Raw genomic sequence first — 20,027 nt, forward strand, 5'->3', positions numbered from 1 at the left:
GCAGGAACCATGCGACCTCAAAACCAAATTAAACAGTAACTCAGCTAAGCAGACAGCTCCCCAGCTCGCCAGTACAAGTCTTAGAGCCTATTTAACATACTCCTGCCAACATCACAGTGGTTGCTTTGCATGTGACACTTTTGCAGCATACACAGCAGTTGTGGTCGCTAACTTAGCATCCACTAAAAGGATTCTGATGTACAGATACTCCTGCACATCACAGGTGACCCTGCCCACTGCAGCACTACCTCCCATGTGGAGCTCTAAGTATCCAAACACAGGTGAAAAAGCTATAGCAACAGAAGTTCAAGCCTCAGCTTTTCACTGCTTCTTCCCATCCCAGCTTTAGCAGCTCACAGAACTGGATTTCTCAGCAGGATGAAGCAAGAGGGAGCACCCTCTGGCCACTGTAAATACAGCTTTTCCCAAGAGCAGATGCTGCTGAACACATCCTATCTAACAAGTTGTCATCCGACCACTTTTTGAGCCATGAGGTTTGATAGCATTGCACTGGCTTTTGCTTGCAAAGCTCCTTCCAGCACAAGGGCAGGCTGAAGGTTAGGACCCACTCAGCTCCTGATACTTGAACATTCCTACCAGCATGTGTCAAGATCTGTCAGTCAACACAGGGATGAGGAATGCAGCTGTGCAGTAAGAGCTGGGGTGCTGTGGCATTAGAACTGCAGATCACAGCTTGGAAACCATCTTTCAGCTGTGAGCTACAAACCCTGTAAAATGAAGGTTCAGTCCCTGCTTGGGTGCTCATCCCTGTGCTCCTAAACCACCTGGAGACAAGAAAGGAGTATAAAGCATCCTAGTACTCAGTACCAAAACAAAATGCATCCAGCACATGCATTAGACATGCTACTTATGCTATAGTCATATTTTATACTGTGTCCTATGAGAATAAAGAAACATGTATACCTTCCCCCTTCAGCCAGCAGAAGACAGAACACATTCAAGCTCTGCTCACATTTTAGTCAAGTCCTTGATGGTTACCTACCGGAAACTGTGAATGCCTTGAAGTTCCTGCTGCAACACCTCCTGCGTTGTTGCTATCAAGTCCAAAGCTCCAACAAACTCAGAAGTAGACAGTAGCAACTGTACTGTGGGCTGCGTTTGGTGTACAGTAGCCATTAACTTCAGTTTATTGTATGCTTTTATACAATTATTTCTGGTGAGCGACAGTCTTAAAACTCGAAGAGAGCCTTCACACATTACTTTATCAATTTTGGAGATTTTCTCTCTAAGTAATTTTACAGCCTGGGAGGTTTTCCTGAGGTAGTCCTGTAACTCATGCTGAGAGGTCATTGCATGAAAAAATGCTTCAGAGCGCAGAGAAATCTGATGAGCAATATTGACTTCCACAATGTCCAGATAATGGCTCAGCTGGAAAGAGGATGGAAGGGGAAATCAAAAGGCACTGTTATGGCACCACATGTTCATCACCATGCAAAATTTTACATTGAGAGTACTGCTGAAATGTTTTATTGCATCATGGAAAATTTTGCTAGCAATCAAAAATGCTACAGTATTCCATTAAACCCTTTGTCAGAGTAGCAAGAAAATAACCACCCGGTATGGCTTGTTCACTTCTTTCTACATGAGCTCAAAATCACTTTGGGAAGGCTGACCTGATGCATAGCCTGCTTGAAAACGACAAGGCAAATAGTTTTAAAATACCCACACTTTTGTACTGCATGGTCTGCACTCTGGTACCATTACAACACAGCCATTAACCTTGAGATGGGCTCTCAGTACTAGCGTGCAAGTAAGAACAGCACACGTGTGCAAATATGCTATGTACTGAGAGGCATTTGAGTTGATAAAGATGCAGCATGACTGTGTTTGATGGAATTACTTTGGAATGGCTCTGTTCAGATAATAGGTTGTAGCATCATCTTTGCAGAAAAATCCTCAGGAGATCTCTGGCTGCATTTGCTTTTTGACAACCAGTTTGAGCTGCTGTTAAAGTCACTTCATGTGTCATGGCACTATGGGATTCCCAGAGACAAAACAGGCCTATGTGTTTGGAACCTGAGATTCAAAATCTTCATGTTGAACAAGTGCAAATTCATCATGCTACCAGACCAATGGGTTGGCCTGATTATCTGAGCTGTAAAAGCTCTGCATTCTGGCTCATGCTGAATATGCATCTTAAAGGACTGAGGTATTAGAATGCTCATCTGAATGCTAATACTCAAATGATCCGATTTCTAAGAGGTGCCAAGCACTCAAACCTCATGCTGGATTCCAAAACGCCTATCCAGAGATGGAAAAAAGAAAGTCAGTCACACAGATACTTTCATCTCGCATACTTATAACAGTGGAGATTTATGCAGTGTGCAAACTCATCTTTTTTGTAATATATTTAAAGCAAAAACATCCTCCACCAACCAGCTGTGACACATCTAGCCCATAGGAGAAGCTGAGATGGACTGTGACAAAAGGATCAGGGAAAGGTTTATTATGATAATTTATATATATGATTTTTGCAGCCAGATGCCCAAGGCCTCTTCACTATGCCAAGTATTGCAGAACAAACAGAATAAAAATGACAACACCTGCCTCGAAGAGCTTACGGTCCCGATGCAGGGCAAGAAATAGAATGAGACAGACTAGAGACAGACTAAATTTTCAGAGGGAAACTGTTCAAGTGCATAAGCAGTAAGAGCCTAACTATGCGTGTTTATAGAAGGTTTTTCCAAAACCTGTTGCAAAATAGCACTGGGATCTAAAGTGAAAATTAGTGCAGCAGGATAACTATCTACCTATCTGACTGATGCAAGCAAACTTGAGGCCGTTCAGAGCCTTTAAAAAGCAAAAACAAGAAGCGTGGGCCCACTAAGAAATGTAATATGGTTTCACGCATGTGGTTTGGAAGGCAAAGGACTTTTTATGCTATTTAGGTACTTTTTATCATCTCTCTAAAAAAGCATGTCTCACAGCTATCTACAGCCCTACCCCGCCCTGCTGCAGCAACAGGGGCTCTGGGTCTCCTTCACTCCAAGTGCTGCTGAGCATCCATCCTGCTGCTGCCAGCCCCGCACACAGGCACTCCCCAAGTTTCAAGCTTGTGCCAGACACAGCTTTTTCATCTTTGCACAGCAAGTGCCACGAGCAACTACAAAGTAGCAATCCCAGAGGCAACCTTTCAGTATGGTGGACATGCAAGGAAGGAGCAAGCTACCTTGTAGCAGAGCCTGCCTGGTTCCTCCTGACATGGAGGGAAAGCAGGAAGAACAACTCCTGGAGATTTGCAAACATCTTCCAAAGGATTTTGTGTTATTTCTTCCCTAAGGCGCCTCTCTTGCTTTTTCTTTTTTCTTAATTTATTTTTTATTTTTCATTTTTTTAAATCTAACTCCCAGAAGCTTTAGCAAATTAAACAGGAAGGAAAATCTAAGTTACAGCAGAACCCAAAATTATGTTCATTTCCTATAGCTATTTATTTTCTACTCTGACTACACAACCTAACGTCAAAAAAGCATAAGACAGGACTTATGTTTGAGTGAAGCAGCTCTGCTTCCCTGCTCTTCAACACACCAAAGTTCTTTGTAAAATGCAAAAATGGATCAGTACAGATGACTTGATAGCAAAAGGTAAGAGAAAACTCCTGACGTATAAAAGATCTGGATTTTGGATTTCTTTTAACATAGAGACCTTCAATTTGAAGTTTTCTTGAGATGCAAGAAAGCAGTAGTCTTAACACGTGTTCTAAAGCCTCTGCTGTTGCCTTCTCATGGAACTGTTCTTAACAGCTCCATGTCTCTGAAGTTGTCAACGCATACCCGCTTCCTCAAAGAGCCAATTAATGTGCTATATGCAGATTTTTTGCCAAGTTTTTACAGATACATTTATTTAGATGGGAAAGGAGCCCTCCCCAACTAAGATACTTCCTGCATTGTTTACTAATAATCTGTAACATTTCAATATTTGAAGGGAGCATAAAAACAGGAGGGGGAACGACTGCTTACAAGAGTGGACAGCAATAGGATGAGGGGGAATGGTTTTAAACTGAGACAGGGGAGGTTTACTTTAGATATTAAGAGGAAATTTTCACACAGATGGTGGTGAAGCACTGGAACAGGCTGCCCAAGGAGGCTGTGGATGCCCCATCCCTGGAGGCATTCAAGGCCAGGCTGGATGTGGCTCTGGGCAGCCTGGTCTGCTGGTTGCTGACCCTGCACACAGCAGGGGGTTGAAACTGGGTGACCTTAGAGGTCCTTTTCAACCCAGGCCGTTCTATGATTCTGTGATAAAACTTAAGTTACAAAAGTCCATGCACTAACATCTCAACAACAAGCACAGGACAGCAGCAGAGGACTGGACTGCTAATAGTTTCTTTGTAGTGACAGCTAGGGAGAATAACAACACATCGTATCAGATCCTTACCTTTTCTTGAAGTAACTTGGAGGAAGCTGCATCACGATTTCCTTTTCCACCAGCAGTACTAAAATGAGACCATGGTAAAACGGCATTAAACGTTAAGGAATCTTCCAAGGCAAAATCTGGTTTCATAAAAATCTGAAACAGAGAAATAGAAGAAATAAATGCATCTCTCTTATCCGTATGTACTCCTTTCCAGTTTAACAGACATCCTGGTTCACAAAACGAACAGTGATCTTATTTGTTCATTTTTCAAAAGTCAAATTTTCTTTTATCAACTCAGACAAATTGGTTCTAGACCTTATAACTGATTTACTTCATACTTTAAAAGCTTGCACGATCTGACAAAGCATCATCTTCCTAGAATCTGAAGGAAGCTCCAAAACGACCTGTGTTATCAAGCACCCAAGATGAACAAATATCCTGAGCATGAAAGCATAGGTAACACTAAATTGCACATGTATCCCTAAAGGAGCAGTGCAAATATTCCTACATAGCAGAGGCATCTTACTGCTGATATATTCATTCATGGAGCCTTAGTTTCCAGCAGACCAAAGATGCAGCCAGCTGCCCACGTGCACCAAGTGCTGCTTGGGAAGGAACAGAGCCTGAAGCCCATCTCCTTTAGCACAGTACAACAAATGTCCTGGTCTCTGAAAGGCTTGGTCGTGTTATTTTCACTTAACAAAACTACCACAGAGCTGGGGCACCCAGCTGGACAGCACTATCCCTTTCTCTGTTTATGAAGTGTAATTTTAATAGATTCAACACAGGCTATAGCATCCCACTATACTCGAGCATTTTTGCTTATGGGACTTCAAACAATGCAGTGATTGATGCTCAGCTGCATTCATAATCAGCATAATCATTCATAATCACAGAGGTGCTTTACTCGAGGATTAGAGGAGTGAAATCGACTGCTAATTTGTACATACTATGTAGTACCCAAACTTCTGCCAAGCCCTTCGGTTTCCCTTTCCTCCTGAAACACAGGATGGCTAATTTTGCCTAGCTCTAAAGTTTTAACTATTAAAAGATTTTTTAAAATGGCATGTGTATCCTAAAATCATGGGAATCTATCTCAGGATTAAGATCAAGGAAACAAAACAAAGACAATAAGCAAAACAAACAGACTGTTCTTAATTTTGGTAAATTCTAAGTTCTAGAGATCCTCTCACTTCAATTAATTTGGACAAGTCTTCCACGTACAATAGAGTACATTCATGTATTCAAGACTCTATGAGAAATCCTTATAAAAGCTTAGAGTTCAGAAAAACCATACCTTAGGTACTTGTTCCAGATCTGTCCTGGATTTATCTAAAATTAAGCAAAACACAAGTAGTCACTCATGAGCTGAAAGAACTGAAAACAATTCCTTGAACGCTATTAAATACTACAAGGAATTTTTCAGAACAAAAATGCCACACTCCTCACAGTGAGTAGACAGGTGACAGGGCCAGAAATTGAAACACTAGAGGCTCTGACTGAATGTGAAAACGTTTTTCACCAGGACAGTCAAACAGGCTGTCCAGAGGCACTGCACACTCTCCATCCTTGAAGGTTTTAACAGCCTGACTGGGTAAAACCCTGAGCAGCCTGGTCTGCCCACACAGCTGAAGTTGCATTAAGACAGCATTTGCACCAGTGCCCCTTCTAACCTGAATTATTCTGACCCTTTCAAGCATCCTGCTGTGCTTTGCAGTTTAGGTCTCGTGGTTAGAGCGTTCAAAGGTGTTCCTACTTGGCTGCTTTGGCAGTGAAAACATTAGTAGTACAAAGCAGTCTACTTTGGACCTCACATTCCATCATGCAGCATTCAATCGGCTGCACAGAGCCAGTAAAAGCCCATCTAACATTACCCCAGTTTTGGTGATCCAAATCAAAGCTGCTCATAGAATGATTTGTGCACAGCACTAGGAGTGTGGATGCGTAACAGCTGGCCAGAAGGATGAATGAGAACTCAGGACTAATCTCGAGCACACTGAGCACATAGCACAGAAGCAGCCTTCTCTCTGAGGTAAGCTCCACTGAACCTTGCATGGGATGAGCTAGCTGAGCTGGGAGAACAAGTACATTGCAGTGTAAAGTGAAGAATTTCAAAGCAATAGTGTCCATCTGTCTTTGAGAAGTGTGGCAAACACCACATCAGCATTATCCCCCACATTTCCCTCACCTCTTTGTCACCTTACAGATATTGAAATACAGACCAACTCTTACAGAACTAAAAGGCCTGGTCTTGTGGGCTGGAGTTAGGGGAAAACAGGCAATGCCAAAAAAAGAAACTACAACATCCAGAGCTTCAGATTACCTAATGATGCTTCAGTGAGGAATTGCCCATTTACACAAACCAGGAGCTCCCAGTTACTTTGGTGACAGAGTCATTTTCTTTCTCAAAACAAAAAACTCTTTCAAAATGAATTAAGCTAAGCCTGAAGAAGGAAATTGTATTTTACAGTATGTGCCACAAACAGACTCAGTCAGGGACAACTGCTTCAAAAGAACGAGCCCAGAGAAACTCTACATAAGGGTATCTTTATGCATGGAAAAGGAGGAAGAAAACTGATTGGAAGAACAACTTAATGAAGAGTAAACGTTTTTTGCTTTTTGCTGCATGACCCATGGATCATTTATACAGATGAGCCTGATCAAACAGTGATTGACAGATGAACCTTATGTTAACATTTTTGAGAAAACAGTTCAAAAGAAATTAAACGTTACAAACTTGCTACAGGTTACATTTTTTTCCCCTTTGTTTCTCTCCTTCCTTTGGCATTTATTAGCTGAACTATTTCTGAAAAGTTCAGAAATTCCACTTTGCTACAACTGCAGACACCAAAAAGCACTTTGCTAAAAGTGATCAGAGAAACACCTCTGCAGAGAAGGCCCTTCAGGTCCTGGTGGCCAACAAACTGACCGTGAGCCAGCAGTGCACCCTTGTGGCCAAGCATCCTGGGTTCCATTAGGAAGAACACGGCCTGCAGGCAGAGGGAAAGCAATCTTCCCTCTAAGCAGCATGGTGAGACAACATCTGGAACACCATGGCCAGTTCTGTGCTGCCCAGTAGAAGATATGAACACACTGGCCTGTCATTGAACCCATTGCATAAAGTTGGAAGAGGGAGCAGGGTGTATTCTGCATGAGGAGAGGCTCAGAGAGCTCAAACTGCTTAGCCTGGAAAAGCTCTTAGTAATGTTTATAAGTATCTGATGGACAGCTGTAAAGAAGTCAGACTCTTCATATGCCCAGTGATAAGACAAGAGGCAAAAAGTACAAACTGAAACATGAAACATTTCATCTTTTACTCTGAGGGTGGCCAAACACTGAAAAAGACTGCCCAGCGTGGTCACATAGCCTCCATCTGTAGAGATAATTAAAACCAAACTGGACAGAATACAGGGCAGCTGCCTTCGGTGACTCTGCTTGAGCAGGGGGTTTGGACCAGAGCATCCTCAGGCATGACTTCCCATCTCAGCCATTCTGGGATCCTCAAGGCAGACAAGCTGGGCTGGCCCGTTGCTGCTGCTCTTCTTTGCAAAGAAATTTGATGCAATGGTTTCAGCTTATCTTAAACAAAAGAAAGTAAAAAATACTGCCAAGGACTAATGACCTGCCAAGAAAGAAATTATGAGCAGGTCTCACAAGCATTTCGACCTATCAAATATCAGCAGCCATCATGAATGAGCCTGGTCAATTATGGCTGGGTTTTCAATTATTGCTACAAAGCAATCACCAGCAGCTATTTTTGCACATGAAGCCTACGAGCAAGTGAAGGAAATAATCAGTGTGTTACAGAATTCATGAAATAAATGACTTTTTAATGATCAAAAGAAGGCTCTGACTGTACCATAGGTGTGTAATAGAGTCCTGTCGAAGGTATCTTTAGAAGGACAAATACTCTTGCATCTTTCATGAACTTTCTCTCTCTGTAAAACAGAAAATACATTAAAAGAATTACTCTAAGAAGTTAAAAAAAAAAATACTTCTCTGAAACAGAACATTTTCAGGGAAATACAGTGCATTCTGCTAAATAATTCTGAATGTTTTGCAGTAATATTTCTTTCCCTCTTAAAAACTCAGATGATGTTTGTCAGGTGAAAGGACTGAAAAGTTCCACCTGTGATATGTTGTTTCTTCAGTATCTTTACAGGTCAAGAGAAAACAAACACAGAAATTACTGAAAAGCCACAACAGCCTTTCTATGTAAGGAGATAAAACAACAGATCAATGTAATGACAACACTCATCCGCTGTCTGATCCAGACATCACACTAACACACAATAAATGCTTTTTCATTGCTAGTTCACCCAGCTGAAGCCAAATATCCAGGTTTGTCATGCTGAGCTTCAAATTTTATCTACAGGTACAACCAACACTGGTGACCACAGCAATTAGAAATTGCACTTCTGAAGACCACTAGTGTTAGCTGGATCTCTGCTAGAAGCTACGTCATGCTTCAGTTCCCTCTTCCCAAAACCTTCTTTGCTTTGCAGTCACTGCATTCATTATACGTTAATTTTAACAGATGAGCTCTTAAGTATTTTAGGTGTTGAATGTGTGAACAAATGGCACTAAAGACAATTCTCTTTCACATACTGCAACTACTATTTACACAGCTAACACCTCCTGTAACTCATTCTCTAACAGCAGAAAATTAAGAAAAAGCTACAAACCAAGGAAGCAGAAAACAGTGGGAGACTTCTGTATGTTCTTTCAGCTCAGGAAAGAAAAAAAGAAAAAGAATGTTACTACATACTTACTGACACCTGCATTTTAAAGAGTTTTTAGAAGTCTCCTACTGGCCCTGGCATCCTCAGATGTAGCTTAAAATTTCCTGTTACAAAAGAAATCATCAAGATAATAGTTTAACAGGTTCATGTATGAATTTAAGAATTGGAGATTCTTAAAAAAAAAAAAATAATAATTCTTGCAGCACGTAGTTATGCTCCAGATTTGATTCAAAGGTCTGAAAATGTTGAGCTGTAAAGCTCACACAACGAAAGAATCCCTACAGAAAAAGGATTAATAAACAGAAAGAACTGACATAACTGTCAGCCCTGGCACAGAATACAGCATTCAGAAATACAAAAGAAAAAACACGGCATTGTCTAGAGAGAATTCAGACATTTCTCACTCTAAGAATAATGAGATAAAACAAGAAACACCTGATGGAAAGTCAACAAGCATTGGAGAACAAATTAATCATCAGCTAACTGTATGATGCACTACTAACAGGGACAATCTCTAATTAGGAGGAGGTTCTCACATCTCTTTCTAGTACTACATGCATCTGACTTTGGGTTCTTACCGGAGCGATCTCCTGTTGGTATAATGCAAAATGTTCCTTGGTGATCTGTGGGAGGTAGAATGAAGGCGTGACTTCAGTGTCCACAAAGTCCACTCCCCATGTTTTTGTAAAGAAATCAGATTCCCTTTTTGCTAACCTAGGATCATTTAGTGCTGCTGGGAGATTGACTTTGGAATGATAAATAGTCCATCTGTGCTGATCCGCAACTAGAGACGGGCTGTCACATAAACTACTGGCATCGCCTGCAGCACAAAAGACAAGACAGTTTGTTAAGCTGAGAAACTGAAAGCCACAGTTTTTGTTAAAATGTGGTTCTTAAGCAAACCGTGTTCTAACAGTTACACAATGGATCAGAATTACCTACACAAAAGACACGTTACATCTCCATTTCTCCCATCAGATTAATCAGTACAAGTTTTGAACACAATAACAAACCCACGCTCACCATCTTTAGCTCAACACCATTAAGTTACACCAAACAGACAGGAATCTAATCACTTAGACAATTTTTTCCACTATCTCAACTGATTACTTGATCAGAAATAGTCGAAGTCCATTTGAATTATACTCTGCAATTCTTAAGATCTCATCCTAGCTTGGTATAACACAGCAGCTATAACTTTGGTTGGTGTTATGACACTGCTAGGGACTTACTACAGAGGTACAGACAGGTTTGTCTTTTGCTTCCCACTGCAAGAGGGCTCTGTGTGTTCCCAAGAAGTAAAGCAGCTGGGCTGCAAGCACGCTGGGTAGGTCTGCTACAGGCTCCCACAGAATATACCTTCTTTTGGCATGTGGTACAGTGTATGATCACCCTCAAAAGATCCTACATATCGTGTGGAGATCTAATTAGAAGCTGCAAGTGGGAAGGCTCTCCCATTGCTCCAAAGGGAGCCAGGAGGTATAAAGCAGAATGATGGCATACTTTGAAATAAGACCAGAGATTATTACGCTACACCCAGAATACAGCAATATTTGACTGAAGAATTGAAAGGGGATTTCTGAGTTCACAAATTTAATTGCATTTTCACTGTCTTTGCCCACCAACGTTACCTGTAGGCTCCTTGGGACACACATCAGGCAGTGACTGCACGGGCTGGAAGCGTTTTGCAACATCCTTTTCCTTTTTAAAGAAAGCATCGCTGCTGTTTGGCTGAGGCACTGGTGAAGAACTGTGGCTTGATGCCATTGCATAAAATCACCACTTGATAAAAGCTAAATGAGAAACAATAAACATCCAGGCTTCAATGAAGTTACTTAGAAAAACATTTTAAAGACAAAACCAGAAGGCAGAATGCAACTTCACAGCTCGTTTCCTCCCCTGCCCTCAGGAATGAAGGTTAGTTCAATAAATGCAGACACAATAAATGTTAACAGCAACAGTAGCAGAAATCTTTCAGGCACTTCGGCCTTCCCGTTGCCAGAACTACTGCAGCTCCAGCACACACTCTCAGGGTACATCTCCCTGGGAGATAGCAGGGAGCTTGAGTAAACAGCCCAGCCTTGTATGTGGGCACTGAGCTGCTGCCTGCACCCGTCATCCTGCAGCTGCTCCACGCTGACTCAGTAGCCAACTGCAGAACTACTGCAGGTGTGCGAGCTCACCAAAACCTCCCCATCAAGCACAGCTCAGAGGCACTGATCCGAAACCTCCCCTCTCAAGGGAAATAAACACATCTTGCAAGATCTTGGCATTTAACTACCAACTTCTAACAGCATCACTTACACTGCAGCAAAACTCTTTTGGAAAAAAAAAAAAAATAATTCCTCTTTCTAAACTAGGCTGGAAGCATCCTGCAAAACAATTCTAAGGCTGAGCTAAGATACACAGCACTAGGAGAGCACCCAAGGAGCAGGAGCACAAAGCAACAAGCACTGCAGCAGGAATGCTGGTCAGGCATCCGGCCATCTGCACTTATAGCAGATAGAATCATAGAATGGCCTGGGCTGAAAAGGACCACAATGATCATCTAGTTTGAATCCTCTGCTATGTGCAGGGTCACCAACCACCAGACTAGGCTGCCCAAAGCCACATCCAGCCTGGCCTTGAATGCCTGATAGACATGTGCCTTTCTCCCTTCTGCTGCCAACATGGTAAACATGCTTCTGTGTGCCATAAGTGACCACTGAAGAGGTGAAAACAGCTCAGCAGAACCCTTTCCATAAGTGTGCAGAGGAGCAGGAACCCTACCTCCTCCTCTTCAGGGGAGCGGTGGTTGTCTCCTATGTAGTCAGTACTGAATTTACTAATTGAGATAGAGAATGTGAGCACAAAGGGAAGTGTGGGCGTAGTAATCTGCCACACCTTCCTTAGACAACATCAGTCTCTCTCCCCAAAGCATCCCAAAGAGAACTCTGTTACTACTTCTGTTAGAGGGCATGTGTTCTTATGCTCTGCCCTTGACACTCTCAACCCATTCTTTGTTTGTGAAGCTCTTCTCTAATGGAACGGCTTAGGTTGAAGGGACCTCAAGGATCAAGTTCCAGCTCCCCTGTAGGGAGGGTTGCCAAGCACTACATCAGAGCTGCTTCAAAGTCCTGCACTGGCAGATTTTCTCCCCAGAAGAGCCTCTGTAACATGACTCAAGGTCTGCCCTAGCCAGACACATGAGAAGCTAAAGGCGTTTGTAGGAAGCACTGAAAACCTTCACTCTTGCTCTCGAGTCTTCAATTAAGTTTCTATCCTTTCTCTGTAACAAAGCATTGCTCCAAATAATATCCTAAGATGTGACTTGTCTGAAGCACATAAAATGCCTCGGCCACAACGCTAACTGCATTATGCTAGGGCAAGATTTGAAGTACACACAAAGGTCAACGTAACACTGAAGACAAGTTCAGTACTTCCAAGTTTTCAGACACAAACTACTTTGGTACAGGCATTTTTATTGCTCATCACCCTAAAACATTCAATTGCCTTTACATACTGTCAAACTCTTAAAATAGAGCAAAAAGAGAACAATGAAATGTCAATGCAAGCAGTAACCTTCATACTATTGAGTGGCTTTCAACAAGATACAAAGATTCACAGACAGAGAAGCCTTCTTAAGTGGCTAGCAATACGATGCTGCACTAAATTATTCATAGTTAGCAGCTATTCTGGTAGACTCATAAGTCAGGGCTTTATGGATAATTAACCTTCCGAACAGCCGCGTTTGCACAGAAATAAACTGATCTGTACTGCCAAAGCCAGGCATCCCTCAAACTGCAGTCCTTACAGTAGGAGGCATTGCTTCAAAGAGAGGGAGAGAAGACAACTGGACACAGTTACCAGCATTAAAACCAAATTACAAAGGGAAACGTGAGAAGTCCAGGTGAAGGCACACACCCTGCCCCACACCCCAACCCCTTAACCGTCAGACCAATGAAAAACACAGTTTCACTTGCTCACTCACACATCTTTCTTCGTGCTATCCAGCTAAAGACTTCACAGACAAACGGATTTATAACCAGCCATCTGAATGAGCGTTGTAAACAATGTGGTGAAAGACAAATCTGCTGATTTAAAGGAACAGGAAACAGTGATGTTCAATGTTAACACAGAACTAAACTGCTGCAGACCTGAACCCTTCCAGCCTCCCATGCAGGTGCACTGCAGCTAACTAGAGCTACCTCATAAAGCTGTGAGCAGGAATTATGCAGTGGGAGCCCTCTGAGCCTCCTGCTTAGAACAGCATAGGTGCAGCAATAGGAATGTGTGTCTGGGTAACAACAACCCCAGTTTTTAAGTGGCATATGATTAGAACTGTGTTAGATTAACTCTGTTCTCTCCAGTAATCACCATAATTTACTCATGTTTTGTCTAGCAACACACATTAAACTAACACAACCAAAAAACCGAGGGGATCAGATCCTGGTGTAACAATGGAAATACTCACAGGATTAGAGCTACATTTGCTACGCTCCTGCAAGATATTAAAGCTATTCTGTGCTCACTGCATTAACTCCCTCAAAGGATGACATGAAATTACACCTGCTACCTATCCTTACTGCCTGAACACAGCCGTGAAGTGTGGAATAAACATCAGATGATATATGACCAACGCTTGGCTGTTGTGCAGTCAGCAAAGCAAGAGACCTGAGCAGTCAGCAGTACCTTAAACACATCAACTCTGAGAAGTGCTGTGATGACTCCTCTATGAGTTCAGTTTCACCACAAAGCTCTCAGCACTTAGAAGAGCACAACAAACAACACGACTTCTCAGTGTTACTCAGAAATAATTGCACAGAACGTCTGTAGCTCCTGTGCACCTGTTGGTTGGATTTTTTTTTTTAGAACTATTAATATTTGCATGAAGTTCCTCAGAAACTGCCTCTCCATATTCTAAGGGCTACTCATGCTGCTTCTGATACGGTAAGATTTGAAGCATCCAGTACACACACTACACGACAAGAGGCACAAACTACACCTCACCTATCCATGGTTAGCTTTGTTCTCAGGTCTCCTCATTTTTTGGCAGCATTCCATTACTACTATTGAGCAGTTTTCTATTTGCTACTTAAGGTAACTGCTTTTTTTGGGTTGACTGTTTCTGCTAGAAATCTTCACATGCACACATTCAAGCCACAATGTATACTAACAATACAAATTAGAATGTATGAAACCAGCACAATTTCTACAAGGAAGGGAAGGAAGTAGTAATTTCTCCTTTATCTACACACTACCTCCCCAATGCTATTAACAGCAGCTTCAACTTTAGCTGGCAGTTTTGATCAGCTGGTGCTACACAGCGCACCTGAGAGCTTACTAACTCCAGATACCTCCCCAGTTCAGAGAACCTGATCTCCAAACCCTGTTTTGGTCACGAAAACATAACAACTGAGAAGAGACACTAAGCACCCAGGGCTTCAAGCTAACCACACAACCAACACTGAGCAAGTTCTCCTTTAAGTATTCCACATCACTCAAGATGAGAGACACTCATGTAACACCACCAGGTACCTCTGATCAATATGCTCTGCTCCCAAAGGCGAGCTGAGAAGTTTCTCATTGGGAATGAATGCCACATTACAGCTGCTGCTGCCTTCCATCGCTTTGTCTGGCAACTATAGAGTGGAATCAAAACATTTGCAGGTGCTGCTCTGGCTCACTAATGCCTTTTGGAGTAGAAAACCATCAGAAGCTGCTCACAATTCATGTTAAAGCAAAACATTTCCTTTCCAGAAGTCATAAATACTGGAGATGCTGCCTAAGGAAAAGGATACCTGAAATATAACCGAAAGGGAAGAAAGCAGCAGGGACTGTTTCTGGGACCCAGCAGTGTGTTTCTTATTGGTCCAGTCAGTGTATTTACACTGTCCCCAGAAGCGTAGGTTTTCCACTCCATTATTATACAGCCTTTTATTAAATCAGCAGGATTTAACCTTGTAACAAGAAAGCCATCACAGGAGTTAAGTACAAACCACCTTTGTAAGACAGTGTGTAGCAGCCTAGATTAATGCAAGCTATATCTTTCAACCAGCTAATTCCTTGGACTGAGATTTCCACGCTTGCCCATGTACCTCAAGACTGACATCTCTTCCAGTGAAGGAGCTGAGAGTTAGCTTTCAGCTAAAAGGTTTAAGCAGTTCCAGAGAATAAGGGTAAGGCAGTGCGAGCTGTTCTACTAAAGTGCTTTCTGAATACTTATCTACATCCTTTCAGAGCAAGCAGTAGATTGTCAGGGAGGTGGTAAGGTGGGAGTCAGAGGAGAGCTGTGACTTGTACCCATGCCAAATCAATCCCGTTTGGTGGGCCTTTTAACAGCTCTCTTCCTTGTACAACTTGGAGAGGAGCCTGTGTCAGCCCAGCCTTCCTGAATGCCCAATAAATAGGCACGTATTTCTAGTCAGACACACGAGTGTACCTCGGCACATTCCACACATCTTCTAATAGTATCCCTAATCTCATCCTCCTAGACTGAAGGAACACCTTCCCTGCACAAGTGGTGACCACCCAGATTAGCTTCACGGGAACAACAGGAGCTTGACAAGGAAACCATGTATCAGCTGTCAGCTCCACTCACCCAGATGTGCTGTCACAATCCAGCATGTTCTGCATCTCCTTGGGCTGTGCTGAACCACGCCATGTTACCTTCCAGCATCCCATGTACCGGGACTGTATAACAGCAAGAGCACTCACTCACTCTGCCATCTCATAGGGCTTCCCTCACGTGGGGAAACAGGCAAGAAAAAAGGAACCTGACTTTAGGAAAGCACTGTGGGTGGATTACAAGGCCAGGGCAAAACAGCACCTGATTTTCTGATTTTTCTGTATACTGTGATACTTTGTACAGGTTTCTTTTGCCCTCTCAGCTGAAATCACTGATAAACATTATCCCCAAAAGCCCCTGTCACTGAGTAGTCTATGGTTGTTTGAGTGCACGTACTCACTAATTATTCAGAATAATACACACGTGTACACATTTTGTTAAAAGTTTGAAAGAGAGGTATCTCTCTATAGACAAACCATCTCTGAAGCTGTTATTTCACAGTTCTCCAGGTACTAAATGAAACAAATTAAATGGAACATCTGTGCTATATCCAATGCTCCATATGCATTTCTTCTCATACGGAAACCTAGTTTCCCAAGGAAGAAAACTAATTTGAAGTCAGAAGGCAGCTTCTGCACTGGAGGAACAGACTTTCCTACAGCTATTTAGGTCAGTATGCGTCAAGTTCTTCAATGCCAGGAGCAGCAGAATCATGCAGAAAAAAAATTAAGAAAGCAGTAAAAAAAAATGTGTATCAGACAAGAGAAGGTCTCGTGGCTATTTGCCCACCCTATCACAAAAGAAGGGAGCAAAATCCCTTTGTACTCTTCTTTTCAGGCATCAGCATTACAGTGCGCATCGCCTCCTGCAAAATGGTAAGAGAAAAGCATCTCATCCAGCTCCGCAGAGGTACGTACAGCTGAACGCAGATCAAGGAGCCCCAGCAGGCACTCCAGCTAGAAGCCTCTCAAAGGCAGAGGCTGTGGAGTGGTGACATTTTGAGGAGAGGCAGAAATGCACCAAGCAAAAATGGTAACGCTAAGGTTCTGACTTCCCAAAAGGAGTCTGACAGAAAATCGTGGTGATTTGTGTCAGCAGCAAGTTTCCCAGCACAGGCTTTCCCCCCGCTATCTGCAGCAGAGTTCTGTTCAATTCATTAACCTGAAACTAATGTTCTAGCAATCTGATTTTTCATGAGAATGACATCTTTCCAAAGCCATATCAAAGCCCTAAACAACCTCAAGCAGCTATGCAATAGCCAATCAAGAATATTTAACAATCCTGATGCTATGCAAAACAGCTGCGAACAAGGATTATCCAAAAGCAGGCATCATACTTTGTAGTAAGCCTTATTAAGCAAGCTTGATACAGGATGCCAGCCGGCCTGCGGGAGGCAGGAAGCCATTCTGCAGGGCAAGTGTGCGGCAAACACGACCACTGAAATTTTGCCTTGGGGAGCATCAGGAAGTGCCACTGTGTTTGTTTATAGTTCTCATAAGCGTTAAGAGGGACCCGACAGATCAAAACCAAAAGGATCACCTCACCATTTCCTTTTCATTCCTCAGAGCGTCCCCCTACAAGACAAGTAAATATTTCCGTAGCGATAAAAAAGCCTGGGAATGCTACAATTAAAACTCCTAAAATTAAAAGCAAAGTCTTACTTCGCTGTTCACAGGAATCGTGTAATATCAATGGACACTTCCTACAACACTGCAAAGCACCTGATAAGCTACTCCAACAACCATTTCTTGGCCACTTAGGCTGTGAATTGAGGCATGAGTCTGTGCTTCTTTCTGTGCTCTAAGATCAGCCTCAAAGCTGAAATACTCTAGCATTTTCTTTATCCAAAGATGAGCATTTTGGAACATCTGGTCAGAAAATGAGTTTGACATCTTTGAGTAAGGGGAAAATACATTCATGATTCTTCTCCTTTTGAAGAGAATCCTCAGATTGTTTTAAAACCTAACACCTAGGTAAGACTGATGCAAAGAGCTGAAGACACAGAATCTACGATGTGTTGTGAGTATTTGCTCAGACATAATCATACGTAGCCCCAGAAAGATTTAAAGATATAAGCAAAACATCCATACATGCTCATCCTTTCTCTATGCTTTATTCAAAAAACAACAGCAGGAGGAATTAACAAAATGAAGCTTAAATAAAATAACAATAATAAAAACTGTAAAAATGAGCTAAAAAAAAAAAAAGAAGAAAAAAAGATACAGAAATCAAAAGCAAAACTGAGCCTCCCAACAGGGAAGAATGCAAGCCCTGGAGCTTAGGGCATTTGTTGCCCTTCACTCTTCTCCTGAAGAGACACACAGTTCCTCATTTCCCCAGAAGTGTGAGAAGGGAAAGCAGAAGTGGCTTTCACACCAAGCTGCTGCCCCAAAAGAAACGATACCTACACAGCTCCATTTCCCAACTTCTTCCCACTCAAACTGACAGGGAGAAAGTCTGCAGGCTGGGTTCTCAATCTACCCTCTCTGACTCCTCTGAGACTTCTCAAGGAAATGTTTCTGTTCAACACACATCCCTTTCTCTTCCCATGAAGTTCATGCTGCCAACAGCAAGACAAAATTTCTCTGTATACGCACCAAACTTCTACCGAAGACCTAAGGACACCCAGGAGAGATGTTCCCAGATATTACTGGGGAACAGGATGGGAAAGGCCGATCTCCCTCCCAGCACACAGACTGCAGGCCTCACTGGAGAGGCTTCCCACACAACACACAGTGGCTTTTGCTTAGAGAGCTGCAGACCTCCTGTCTATTACTTCATCTTTGGCATTGTTTTCCTACCCAAAAGAAGCACTGTCTTACTTCCAAAGGATTTCAATGGAGCAACTATAGCTTTTGTATATGCTACAGTTTGTGAAACTGTCACACAGGCTCTCAGACTGGAGAATTACTGCAGCCACTACAACAATTAACGTACTGCAGTCAGAGTGTTTAGTAAGAACGCGGCTTCATAGGGATACAAAGCAGCTGTGGATGCACAGGGCAATCGTGGTTACACTTTAGGATCCTCATTTCATAGGTCACCTTCTCGTGGAGGACTCCCTCAGAGAATGAAGTCATCACACCACCTGCATCTTAAGACTCTCAAAAGCACACATGCAAATCTCTCAGACAGATATTTTGCTGCACTTTACAAGTTTGAGACTACTCAGTGTTCTAGAACAGAAATCCGAAGTGTTTATAGAATATAAGGAAAAAGGATGAGGAAAATCAACGAAACGGTAAGGTCAGAACTGGATGTCACAGAGAAAGTTTTTTGGTTGAGAGTACAGGTGGTCAATATTTGACAGACACATCAAACTATGTCCCTCTCAACAAGACTTCCCGCTGCCAAGGTGGGAAAGGGAAGAACCTTTATTTCTCCACAATTCTATCACAGAACCACAGAGCCATTCAGGTTGGAAAAGACCTTCAGGATCGCCAGGTCCGAGCATCCACCCGACCTGCAGAGCCCCGCTGCCGCATCACATCCCTCAGCGCAACAACAGAGGGGCAAGCGACCGAGATCCCGGTTCGGAGAGGTGTTTGGGAAGAGGCGAACGAGAACGGCGCTCCCCGTGCCGTCCCCCAGGCTGCACATGGGGGCGGCCATTCCCGAGCAGACCCACCGCACCGCCCGCACCTCGGTGAAAACACTCCCGGAGCACCTGAAGGAGGCCGTCGTCATATCTCTGCCGGTTGCATCATACGAGAACCGCCCGCCGCCGTGGCTGCGAGGCAGCCGAGGACCTGAGGGGAGAAGCCCCCGTTAGAGCCCGGCACGTCCCCGCGGGGCAAACCCCCCCACGACCGCCCCGTTCCCGCTCCGCGGTTGCCATGGAAATACGAAATAGATATTTAGGGAGGAAGGGATCCGCGCGGTTTCCCCCGCACCCCCCCGGCCAGGCCCCGCGCTCCGCCAGAGCCCGCCCGCCCAGCCGGGTCCGGGGCCGCCCAGACAAAGGGCTCCGGGGGGGCGTTCAACTTTCCCAGCCGCTGCCGAGAGCGGCCGCCGGACCCCCCCTCGCCTCGGGAGGCGGCCGTGTGGGCGGCCCGGCGCCGGGCGGCCGGCCGGGGCTCCCCGCTGCCTACCTGCGGCCTACTGCGCGCCGCCGCGCCGACACGTCGCTCCCCGGCGCAGGAAGCGGCCCGGGCGGCGGCACGGAGGCGCGGCGGTACGGCGGCGGGAGGAGCCCGGGCGCCGCCTCTCCCTCCCCGCCGCCCGGAGGAGGAGCCGCAGACGGCGGAAGGGGCCGCCCCCGGCCGGGGATGGCCCCGGGGTGTCCCTGCGGCCGGCGCCGTGGCCGCGCTGCCGTTCGGGGGCCCCGCGGCGCCGTGCCGGGCTCGGGCGTGATGCCGCCGCCG

The 20,027-nt window shown here is 44.0% G+C and overlaps 1 protein-coding gene across 4 annotated transcripts in view; it reads right to left on the bottom strand.

Moving 5' to 3' along the window:
• VPS54 (VPS54 subunit of GARP complex) overlaps positions 1-19,773 on the bottom strand; it is a 44,500-nt gene extending 24,727 nt beyond the window's left edge. Inside the window, exons 1-8 of one of the 4 annotated variants that reach the window (XM_042820045.1) lie at positions 19,755-19,773; positions 19,306-19,412; positions 10,748-10,909; positions 9,695-9,936; positions 8,234-8,312; positions 5,672-5,706; positions 4,396-4,527; positions 1,004-1,389 (exon numbers count right to left, since the gene is read on the bottom strand). In XM_042820045.1, coding sequence (XP_042675979.1) covers positions 1,004-1,389; positions 4,396-4,527; positions 5,672-5,706; positions 8,234-8,312; positions 9,695-9,936; positions 10,748-10,883 — 1,010 coding nt within the window. In that variant the 5' untranslated portion in view covers positions 10,884-10,909; positions 19,306-19,412; positions 19,755-19,773. Of the gene's footprint in view, positions 1-1,003; positions 1,390-4,395; positions 4,528-5,671; positions 5,707-8,233; positions 8,313-9,694; positions 9,937-10,747; positions 10,910-19,291; positions 19,413-19,754 lie in introns of those variants that run through there. The other 3 variants (XM_042820063.1, XM_042820055.1, XM_042820071.1) reach the window with 3 other exon arrangements.
• Between the last annotated feature and the right edge of the window lie 254 nt (positions 19,774-20,027).

Source organism: Centrocercus urophasianus, unplaced genomic scaffold, assembly GCF_019232065.1.
Source record: "Centrocercus urophasianus isolate 14NV4802_14NV808 unplaced genomic scaffold, USGS_Curo_1.0 seq_10, whole genome shotgun sequence".
NCBI classification, from domain to species: Eukaryota; Metazoa; Chordata; class Aves; order Galliformes; family Phasianidae; genus Centrocercus; species Centrocercus urophasianus.